The 12,121-nt window shown below is 43.6% G+C and overlaps 1 protein-coding gene across 6 annotated transcripts in view; it reads left to right on the forward strand.

Annotated features, from left to right (window-relative positions):
• The window catches only part of PACSIN2 (protein kinase C and casein kinase substrate in neurons 2), a 102,884-nt gene that overhangs the window by 64,431 nt on the left and 26,332 nt on the right, over positions 1-12,121 (forward strand). For all 6 annotated transcript variants that reach the window (XM_018553464.1, XM_018553463.1, XM_018553465.1 and 3 more), the window contains exon 2: positions 2,459-2,603. In XM_018553464.1, the coding sequence (XP_018408966.1) occupies positions 2,544-2,603 (60 nt within the window). In that variant the 5' untranslated portion in view covers positions 2,459-2,543. The remainder of the gene's footprint in view (positions 1-2,458; positions 2,604-12,121) is intronic.

A 12,121-nucleotide genomic window follows, 5' to 3' on the forward strand; every position in this document is an offset into this window, starting at 1 on the left:
AGCTCGTCATGGGTAGATAAGTGGATTGGAAATGGCTGAATTAGGACCTTCATAGCATGGCAAATAGCTCCTGTCATGAACATATAGATAAATCTGTACTTGACATTCTTGATTTAAAGTGGTTAAAAATGCACATTTAAAGGCCCATGCACACACTTGCAGTGCCTTGTTTATGCACATTTTTTTGTGTTGCATTATACTAGCCCGTTCATTTTCAAGGACATTGGGGTGCCTTTCAGGATGATTTAAGGGCATTCCCTTTTCCCCCCTAACATAATTCTTACTTGCTCCCATTGGTTAGCCTTGCGATAGGCCCTGTAGTGATAAAGTTTTGGGATTCTAATGGTAGACTACAGAGTACGGCACCATGATGGGTGATTGTGGAGGACATTTTCTCTGTTCGGTCCAGCTTCCTGGCAATGAATCAATTGATGTGCCTGTAGGGAGTATTTCAGACTGTTTACAAAATAGTCATTGTAACAGCTCTTTTAAATTCAGAGCCTATCTCCAGTGAAAACCACAGAACTTCCCTTGCAGTAGGGCTGCCCCAGTAGTGCAAGGGTTACATGCTATTTTAGGTTTAGCGTATTGGGAAAAGCAGTTTTGCTCACCTAATCCCCACTCCTGCAGTCTGCGCTCTCCTCATGTCCGCTACGCTTTAGCTTGTTGACTGTCCCTAAGCGTCCTCATGTTTACCAATGCATTTAACTTGATGGCATCAGCGGGCCTCCGAGCGCCAAAACGTGGGGGCGAGGCTGCAGGTCCCAGTCTTGTAGCCTAGAGGTATCCTGTAGGAGCGGGAATCAGGTAAGTAAAAGTCCTTTTTCCCCAAGTACCCTAGACCTAAATGAACATTTAACCCTTATAGCCCTTGTGTGTGGAAGGCAGCTCCACTGCAAGGGGAGTTTTGTGGTTTTCCCAGAGTTCAACTTTAAATGCAATGCCAGATCATAGCAGTTGTATGTTCCAAGTCTAGCAGAACAGTGCCTTGTGGACCTTTTTCACCTTGATGTGATGTGTTGTTTAAAGACTGCTGGTTTTAGTGATCATTACTAGACTTGGCACTGACTCTCAGTAGATTTGTATTTGATGTTTGCGGCTTGCTAGTTTAAGCCTTGATCCAGTACAACTGAATGTTTGAACTTGGTGATACCACTGTGCATTAGTCTGATACTGCACATGTTTAATAGATAAGCAAGACTTGACTTCTACTGCCTGAGAGATCCTGCCTTTCAAACAAACAAATTGGATTTAGGGTTCATTATGTGACTGGGCATTTTGGCATTCCTGCGGCAGAAATCCAAAATATGCCGTTTAGATGCGTCCACCGTCACCCATTCAAATTAATAATCAGGTGACATCGGCCGCATCTGTAAGCAGTACTCTGCATATATTTGTATGTGATAGAATTACACGTGATAAGGAATAGGTCTTTATCCCTAGACGCATGGTAGATGAATACATGTCAGTGATCAACGGGACACAAAGGGTGAATCTACCCAGTGGGGTGAACAAATGGCAATAAAATCTTGAAACCCTTCTCTACTGTAACCAAAAAGATTTATACTTCAAAGCTGAAATCAAGGCTCACGATCTTTCATTTAAATATATTCCTCAGAAGCCACAAAGGATATAAATCTGCTTTTTATTGTACACCAAATGCCTTTGCAAACCCAGGTATCCCCTTTTAGTACTTGATATCTTAGCGATGCCATGACTGGGCTGAGTGTGTACACTGCACCGCACATATGCTGTACAGTATACACAGAGATGAAAAAAACTGCTGGGCCAGAGAGAATTTTATGGCAGAAGAGACTTTGCATGTCTGCCTTACCTCCCAGCAATGTATTTTACAGACTTTGCTTCTGCTTTAATAGGCTTTTAGTAGCATTCATTGCCTGTGTTGTCAGAGAGGCATTTTGCCCACTGTCGCATCGCCCTCCTGGCAGATGACTGCTGAGACAGAGCAAAATGACACATGGGTAGCTACAGGCCCAACGCTGCATAAACATTTTGGGTAGCTTCACTGTGCTGCCCTGTCCTTTCGTAAGCGTTTGGCAAGGATCAGAATGGCCTGCCAAGCATCTCCTTATACCTTCTACTCCATACAGAAATTGAGCAGCACAAGATTATTAAAGCTGTAAATACCCATTATAGAGACGCAGTTCATTTTCTTGCATTGTGCATGGTAGAGTTTTTGACAATTTCTGGCTTAATATTTATAGTGTGTGTGTTAAAAATGACTTTGGATATTTCATAAATATTTCCATTTATGAATCGTAAATAAATACTGATTTATTAAAGACTTATTTTTGTGACTAATTGTAGGAAACGCTTACAACAGTCCTTTTATGCAGGATGAGCTTTTGTTGTTTTGGTGTAAACTCAAATAACCTTGTCAGTATATTCTATGTATTTGTTCATTAAACATATTTTATATGCTTTTTTTTTTTTCCAGGCTTTGACTGTTCAGTAGAGAAGACGTTGGACTATTGTAGGACTATCTCTGTCTTGCTCACCTCTGCATTCCCTCTTCGGACATCATGTCTGGAAACTACGATGATTCGCTCGGAGTAGAAGTGTCAAGCGACAGCTTCTGGGAGGTAATACTGTCATTTATTCAAACTTTATATGTTGACGTGGGCTTCCCATACAGTGTAAAAAAGAAAGTGTGACCCCCCCCAAAAAACATATTTTCAAATCTGTTTCCTTTTGCATGTTCACAAATGAAAGCAGTGCTGGTATTCTGTTATTGCCTGTTTGTTCGTTTGTTCACATGAACATTAGGATTATGCTTCCTTTTCTAGTTTAAAGCTGAACCCCAGGCAGATAAAAATGACAGATTATTGCAGCTTTGTTTTCATTAATACACACACATTAAATGTATTTGTTTTAAAAGCAAACAGTGCAAGTGCACATGAGTTGGTATTAGCCTTCTGCAATTCCCTATACAGGTGAAACTCGAATAATTAGAATATCGTGCAAAGTTCATTTATTTCACTAATGCAACTTAAAAGGTGAAACTAATATATGAGATAGACTCATTACATGCAAAGCAAGATAATTCAAGCCGTGATTTGTCATAATTGTGATGATTATGGCTTACAGCTCATGAAAACCCCAAGAACCCCAAATCCACAATCTCAAAAAAGTAGATTATTACATGCAATCAATAAAACAAGTGTTTTATATAGAACAATATCGGACCTCTGAAAAGTACAAGCATGCATATGTACTCAGTACTTGGTTTGGGCCCCTTTTCCAGCACTTACTGCAATTACTTTTGCACGATATTCTAATTATTCGAGTTTCACCTGTACAGCAGCACTCGACTTTTACTTACCGCTCTCCTCCGTCCCCCCCCATCCTGTGACTGGACAGTGAAACGAGAAGCAGCAGACTGATTAGTTATTATCTCTTGTCACTCTACTTCATTCTCCTATCAGCATGGTCTATGCATTGTAGCACACCTGATTGGCCTCTTGTGCTCCTTCTCCTGCCCCCTTTTTGCACTCTGCCGTACAGACGACTGTAGAGGAGACTGCAAGGTACCAATTGGTCGGGTACTTACACTGCTTTTAAAAAATGCATTTACTGATGTAATGCGAACTACACACCTGCCTGTATTTGTGCCTTTTATATCGGAGATCAGTTTTAAAGAATTTTATTAACCCTCGCAGTGGGGCTTATGTAGCTACCTCCGCAGTGCAAGATTTAAGTGCTCGTTTGTGTCTAGGTGCTAAAAAAGAAAGTTATACTCCTCAGACCATCCAAGCCGGCTTCTTAGACCAGTGTCTAGAAAGTCTCTTCCCCCTCTGCTGCAGCAGTCTAAGGATCCTGGTGTCATCATGCTCAATATATTGTGTATATAGATGTGAGGATGCTGAGGAGCGGTCCATCTGTGCAGCATGAAGGAGATGCGCTTTAGTAAGCACAGAAGCAGGGTGGTCTGGTGAGTAGAACTTTTTTATGAGTTTGAGTAGAACTTCTTCTTTTTTTTTTTTCATTTTGTACCAACACAAAAACAAACACTTTACCCTCGCACTGGGTTAATACATTTTTTTAACCAGAGTTCGAGCTCTTCTTTATGGTAAAAACAGACTCAACTTGCAGATGCCTAGAGGTGCCCAAAAATGCTGAAAATATTGAATTGGCCAAGTATTTCACTCTTTAGGTTCCCTTTAATGTTTTAATATGAAACAAAACACTGTACGGAAAACATGTGCCTGACGTTCCGTTTAGAGGTACTTTAAGACTGAGATGGGAGCCATAGCAGTACATCATGTAACTGCATGTTTGACCAAGAGCTAAAATGTATCTAGCATGGTGAGCTAAGATGATGCACTTAAAATTATGACTTTTGACTTCCTGGGTTGTTGCTTCGTATACTTCAGTAAGTCATTTGGCCCATTTGTTCTAAGGTTCACAGTTTAGAAGTGACATCTAACAATCAAGATTACCAAAAATTTGTGAATGAAAAACAATTGGTCTCCTATACTTCCTGATGTCACGTCTGCTTTGCTTTTCACAGCCCATGTACTAAGTTGTAGCAATTAGGGATGCACCAATATATTGGCCGCCGAAACATCAGCGAAAATGGCACCTTTGGCAAAATGCTGAAAGTGGCATTTTCTGGCTGAAATAGCGGTGCATCCGTTCTTTCTCTCCTCCCTGCTGGGCACTGCTCTGTGTCCCAGTGGGGAGGAGAGAAACTGTCACAGGAGGCCGAGCGGTGCGGGAGGACAGTGCTGTGAGCAGCCTGCGCCTCTCCTCTCCGCACCACTCAGCCTCCTGTCACAGATCAGAGGAGAGCAGTGTGGGGGAGGAGACAGCTTGTAGTGCTGTCACAGGAGGCTGAGCGGTGCGGGAGGACAGTGCTGTGAGCGGCCTGTGCCTCTCCTCTCCGCACCACTCAGCCTCCTGTCACAGATCAGGAGAGCAGTGTGTGGGAGGAGACAGTCATTGCTATCACAGGAGGCTGAGCTCTCCTCCCACACCGCCCTGCCCAGCCTCCTGTGACAGCCAACCCATGATGGAGAGCTGTGGTGTGGGCGTAGACGGCTGTCATTGCTGTCACAGGAGGCTGAGCTCTCGCCCCACCCAGCCTCCTGTGACAGGACTGAAAACACGTACAAACACTCAGTGATCGCTGAGTGTTTGTAAATAATTGAGGACAATCTATGTCCACAAGTTATGAATAAACAGGAACACTCAATATAGAGGATTCATGTTCATTTATAACAGGGGCTGCAGAAAATCTATTTTTCTATTTTAAAAGTGAAATATCAGTGGTGTGTAGACCCCTAATATTTCCCCGAAGCCCCTAAAAATGAAGTAAAAAATACAAATATTGAATGAAAAAAAATAAAATATAAAAACAATTTGAAAAAGTTAGAATAAAAAACATTTTCTGTTTCGGTTTTGGCCTGACATTCTTTTTAATTTCGGTTTTAAAATTTTCATTTTGGTGCACCTCTAGTAGCAATGTTTGAAATGGAGGTTGCCCCTTTTGGATGCTCAAGAAGGAAATGTTTGCATTGTGATCTTTCCATCCCCTTCCAGCTCTCACACTCATTGGCAGAGCAGAGAGTGCTGGGAACACAAACAAGTACCTGTGAGCAAATGGAGAAAAAGATAACAATAGTTTGAAAGAATGTTGAACACATTAGATGTCTCATTGTCTTTTTGTTTTTCCCCCCAAATTCATGACCATGCTTTAAATAAAGTCTAGATATTTATTGGATCTAATTACTATACTTTATACTTTAGTGGCTTTGTTATTCTGAGATAGCATGCTTGCTTCATCTGCTTTAAGTTAGTAGAGAAAAGCTGAGGTTTGCAATGTCGTTCTCCTTTTTTTTCTTTTTTCAGCTTAGCATTGTTCTACCATGAAAAATAGTGACGGAAGGTCATCTGGAAATTCTATAGGAAATTTTTAACAATCACGATGAGTCATCAGTCCACATTAGCCCAGGATTCCTCTTGTGGAGGAACTTATTAGTGAGTGAAAGGAAACCCTCTCTGGATTTCACAAGTCCCGGAATGTGGGCACACAGCCTATTCTGCAGACCGACCTCCAGATAATCCTAGATGTGATTGATAAAAATGTCTCACAGCTGCTTTACATTGTACCGTTGCCTGCTTTCACCTCCCTGCTTTCCCGAACACCAATTTCTTAATGTACGCTATTATGGATACAGATGTTATCAATTGCAAGAGATGACTGAAGATCCGAAAGCTGTCACTCTAGGGTTCTTTGTGTTTAAAACCCATCTGAACTTCCAGGTTAGCCCTGGTTCACACATGAGCGTTTGTAGATTGAAGCGCAAAGCTTCAAAACGCTCTACCAAAATGCCATGCTTTTTAATTGTACCTGTTCACATATGAACTCTCAAGTGCCTGTAGCTCGATGCCTGAAGCTCAAAAAAGTACATGAGCTACTTTAGAAGCAGAATGGGGATATTTTGGCCCTGTAGACTTTAGAGAAGCACCTTTTTAAAATACGCATTTTTCAAGGCTAAATATCTCATTCTCCTAGTGCCTAGCTTTCCATTGGCAAAAACAAAATGCTTAAAGCCTGAATAACATTTAAAAAAACACACACAAATGACACTCCAAATCACATGAAAGCACTCAACACTCAGGATTGAATGCATCTAAATACATGAAGTGCATCAAAACCAAAGGTGTACTATTTCTAACAGTTCTTTTTTTTATTTGGAAATCAACCACAGCTTACAAGTAGTACGCCGATCCCATGCCAGCATATTGCAGAAAAGGGCCCTTCCTCTCTGCAGAGGTCTTGCACACCACCTGCAACATTACAGCTAGATCTCTCCAATCATCGGGGAGCATGAGTTTTGCTGATTGCATGGAGGGTGTCTGACATCTGCAAAGAGACACTGCCTCCACACAGAGCAAGAATCCTTCTCTGCAGTATGCTGGCAAGGAACAGGCTTTTCTTTCTAATATTAGGGTAAAGTCTAAAGAGAGTACTGCAAAGACAAGCTTTTTATGTTTGCAAAACCCTATGTAGCTGCAACTTGGCGCCAATTTGTTCTACGGTCCTCACTATAAATAGGGGCTTAGGTGGCTTCTTCTCCTGCCTTGCAGTGGTGGGGTTAGGAGTCCCACAAGGCACACTCTTCTGCCGGTAGATGTTTTTGCTTGGTGCTCCAATTGTTTTCCATTTCCCCCACAAAAAATCGCCAACAGCTTAATTAGCACCTCACCAAATCGGCTCTTGGAGAACCCTGCCTTTGTGAGCCTGTATGAGTTTTGAAGGAACATGAGAGTGATCGATTCCTTGTGGACAGAGTATTTTGAATTATTCCACTGTAAGGTCCTCCATAGTGTCTTGGCAGTAAATAAATTCATAGGCCAGTCTGGAAGAAATCCTTTTGTGAACGTACAGCTGACCACCATCTAAACTGTACATGTGTGCAGGGGCATATCTCCCGCGTGGCAAACAAGGCGTTTGCCTTGGTCTGGCAGATTTCAGGGGGGCGGCAAAGATGCCGCCCCTAAAACATTTAGGCAGCTGGGCAGAGGATGTGGTGGAGGAGTCGAAGGACGGAGTCGGCGAGGAGGCAGAGGAAGTGGTGAGAAGGCGGCGGTGGAAGAGGCAGAGGAGACGGAGCAGCAGTAGGGGAGCGGGGCTAGGCGAGGCCTAAACGATGTCTGATCAGGAAGGGGCTGGGCCAGGGCGCTGTAGGTAGCCGGTACATTCTCGACAGAACACCAGGTCACAGAAGAGCCGTCGAGCTGCAGAGGAGGCCAGGTCCTGCAGCACCAGTCCAGCGGTGGAGGAGGCCAGGGACCAAGCAGCAGGTAAGATGATCACACTGCTGCTAAAGGGTCCCTGCAGAGCCCAGCATGAAATTCTGCACAGCTGTACAGGATCTGTGGTGGGGTCTATGTTTGGCAGAGCCCACCACACATCCTGCATCTGTCTGCAGTGTCTCGAGGGGGGGTGCATGATCTGTGGTGGACTCTGCAGGGTCTGGGGGGCTTTGCAGGATCTGTGGTGGGCTCTATATGCGCTGCCCACCACACATCCTGCACAGCCCCCCTAAGATCCTGCAGCTTTAGTGTGTGTGGGGGGAGGGGGGGGTGCCCTAGTTTTGTCGTGCCTAGGGCAGCCCCAAACCAGAATACACCACTGCATGTGTGGCCAGTTTTTGTCAAGACGCATTTGTTGGGCTGGTGGAGTGCGTGTGATGATATATTTTGGCAAATTTTGATGAGTAAACACTGAGCAGATTGGAAGGATATTAGAAAGAATTGGGTGAACGAGACAAACGCTCTTTTCCCATTCACACTGCTGGAATTCTGGAGGTCGATCTGAATTTATTCACACAGTTACTATCGCATTCCATAGAACAGAAGACGGGCTGTTCTCCTCCGCCACACTCTCTATCGCTTATAAATTCGTCTTCTGTCACTGCTGCCTATGAATGAGGCCTAGTGCCCGTCTGTAAAGGAAACGGGAGACATGGCAAGGCATATACCCATCCACGTGGTACAGCGGTCTCCTGAAGCACTTTGTGTTCTAGGTCTGAATAGATCTGTTTAGCCGGAAACTCCTCACTGAAATCTTATCCGGAGTCCTTCATACAGCAATCCTAAATAGAAGCGTCTCTTGACATGACTGAACACGTGAGGCGTTGTGACTGAATTCTGTAAAGTCTGCTATTTTACATTCAATATGGTGATGTTTATTATCCTGAATAAAATGAAAGGCTCTCTCAATTTGCAAGAAAGTTTCTATTTTTTTAGTGCACGCCTAGAAGGTGTCTCTTTGACTCTATATAGCACAAGTCTCTTGGTTGTCAAATCATTATACTTTAAAGCTGAACTCCAGGAAAACCACCCAATACACAGAGGAAATACATAAATGGGATTTGTTTTACCTGCCAAAAAATGTGATTTTGTGCTTTCTTTGTAGAGATTTTCACAGCTCTGCTCTACAGTATAACTCTATCTAGCACGGAAGGCAAACCAACTTTTCTCTGCTGCAGTTTACCTTTCACCTATAGGCCCCCTCACCACCCCAACCCTGGGAATGCACAGTGAAAGAAGAAGCAGTACACCAATGAACTCGCCTTCCGCTCTGTTCTTACTCTCCTCATTCTATTAGCATGTTCCTTGCACTGCAACACACCTGATTGCTTCATTGTGTTGCTTCTCCTTCCCACTTTCTATTCTCTGTGGTACAGACTGTACAAGGACCGCAAGTGGCTGATACCAGGTCAAATTCAGATGCTTACAGTGCTCGCATTTAAATAATACATTTAATAATGCATTAGGGGTTCACATAGCTGCATTCATTTGTGTATCATATTTGCCTGGGATTCATCTTTTAGGTTCTCATCATAGGTGAAGGTATTTTACCTCCTTTTTTTTACCATTCTAAAATTATTCACTTCAGCACCATGATGTAACATTTTAAAATAAAACCTGTATGGAAGCTTCTTCATGACTGTTGAAGCATCTTGTTAACCTGTAGTACACACTGTGACTGGGTAAGTAATATCTGATATGGTTACAGTGGAGATACTGAGAGGCAACCAGATGGACTCTGCAAAGTGGTAGCCTTCTCGCCTATGAAAAATATTCAATACTTGGATAGGGCCACACTCTTAGTCCGTCACATTTCTACTGCTTTGCATGTTGCTGTCAGACAGTAGTTTTAACATGCTTATAGAAGAGAGCAGGGGGATGGCCTACCTCATTTGGGGTGCATCTCACTCATTTCCCATATAATGTTTGGGGGCAGGTTGACGTACAAGCTGTATTGATTAACTGCAGTAGAAAAAACTGAACCTGGTGTGCTTTCTGGAGATGCCTGCCTCTGAAGACCAATACAGATCCTGTTGGCATGGTACAATAGTTTGAATTACTTTTTAACTATGTATTCAGCTGTTTGCTTGCAGTGCAGCCTTAACATAAACCTGTGACTTGAGCAATGTTTCAGTCTCAGTTACATTGTTACTTTATCTAGCTTTTGTTTTTGAATTAGTGCCTAAACTGTGGAAGCCGTGCCAAAAAAACAAACATAGGGCAAAGAACTAGTCACCAGTATTGCCTTTGGTCTCCCTGTAGCATATGTTTTGCCCATTACTGACTTATCATGCCTTGTTCTGCACTTTGTTTCTCTGGCGGTGGCCCTCACAGTGGAGGCAGGACTTTGCTTTCTCATGTTAGAGCTGCTTCTCTAACGAGAAGTGGCGAGAGGAATTATTCTTAAGAATATTTAAGAAGTGGCGAGAGGTGGCAGAAGCATATTCACAGAATGAATGATTGAAGTAGAAGCATGGAGATTCTTGCAGTGCAGGTCCTCGTGTACAGCTTCCTCTCCAGCAAGGAGAACACTGAGCAGCAGGATTTAGTGAGACTTGCAGTTAGAGGCAGCAGTGCCTTGGATCATCTCGCACTGTAGATATGCAGCTATGGGGCTAACTTTTTTCCCCCGCATAGTTCTCTTTAGGGTCATGGAGGACATAAACTAACGTCCTCCTGTGACACAATACTCGGTATATAGCAGGCTATTGCCTGCTATATGCCGAGAGCACTGCAGCCAGGACGGATCCCAACAATACTGTTGAGATCCACCCAGCTGCCTGATTGACAGCGGGCTCTGCCTACCTAGAGGCAGAGCCCGCTTTGCCTGCCCCCTCCCCCATCCGTTCCTCCACTCAGCGCTGGAGGATCGGGGGGGGGGAGGGGGGGGGAAATCCCTGCGTTGAGCGGTGACAGTCTCCTCTCTATGCACGGAGATGATCGGGAAGTGAACGAGCGGCGGCATGTCTTCGCTCGCTTCCCGATCTATAGAGTCAACGTGTGTCAGATTTACTATCACACATCAGCTCTAACTATGGGGATGAGTGTAATTCACTCACCTCATAGTTCTTCTTTAGGGTACAGGAAGCGCACAGTTTTTTGCATGAAATTAAAGACAGAAGTTACGTTTTTTTGGAGTACTGCTTCAGCACAGTTAACATTTGTAGCTGTTCCCTGCAATTAGCATTTTACTCTCAGAGTACAGGTCCACTTTAAAATGTTCTTATACATTAGGTGCATGCTTGTTAATTAGCAGCTGGAATAGTGCTATTTGTTGTGGTTATAAATACCACACAATTGCAGATGAGCTTGACGCCTGATGAGTAATCTTGAAATGTGTAAGCGTTGCTATATTAAGCATCGTGTGGGAGCTGCAGGGTTAACACCTGAATTTGCAGTCTCTGGATGATAGAAGGCTACGATCTCCCGCAGGAATGTAAAGTATTCACAATTCATATACATTGATAATTCACTGTCTATGCTGCTTTGACACTTCTGCCCTTTATGTAACTAGAAGCTTCATCTACGAGAGAGGAGCCTGTGTTCCTGTAGCGTGTTCCATTGTGTACAGCACTCAGTGTGTTTATACTGGGATCAGAGCTTATATAACCAGCCAGGGACTTGTCTGACCTGATCTCTGTCTTCACTGAAGATCATTTATGGTGTCTGTAGGTCTTATCATTCATAATCAAAACCCCCTAAACCTGGCAAGCGGACACCCGAGGGCCCACCTGTCACTTGCCAAGTACACATAGGCACTAGAGAGAGAGCCCTGTCAGTGCCTGTGTAAAAAATGACACATCAGCCCAAATATTTGTTTAGCGGAGCCCTGGAACTGATGCTTTAAACTCTTGTGTGTATTGCACAGGAGCTCAAAGTGTCAGTTTGATTCCTCTGCTAAACTGAATGTCTGGATGCAAGCTTCAGGCATAAGGTCCTGCAGAGGCAGCTATGTGATCACTCCTACTTCTGCTTGAGGGTTGCCAGGGCTTGCCTACCTTTTTCCTCTGGTGGGTGTCCTTGCCCGCCACTTATTTATTATTATTACAGGTATTTATAACCATTTTAAACTGCGCTCTGCACAGTGCACACTCACATCAGTCCCTGTCCTCAAGGAGCTTACAATCTAAGGTCCCTATCTCACATGCATACATACATACGAGGGCCAATTTAGCCAGAAGCCAATTAACCTACCAGCATGTCTTTGGAGTGCGGGTGGAAACTGGAGAACCTGTAGGACACCCACGCAAGCACAAGGAGAACATGCAGACTGCTTATA

Source organism: Nanorana parkeri, unplaced genomic scaffold (genome assembly GCF_000935625.1).
Source record: "Nanorana parkeri isolate BGI_ZX_2015 unplaced genomic scaffold, ASM93562v1 scaffold120, whole genome shotgun sequence".
In the NCBI taxonomy this organism is placed as follows: Eukaryota; Metazoa; Chordata; class Amphibia; order Anura; family Dicroglossidae; genus Nanorana; species Nanorana parkeri.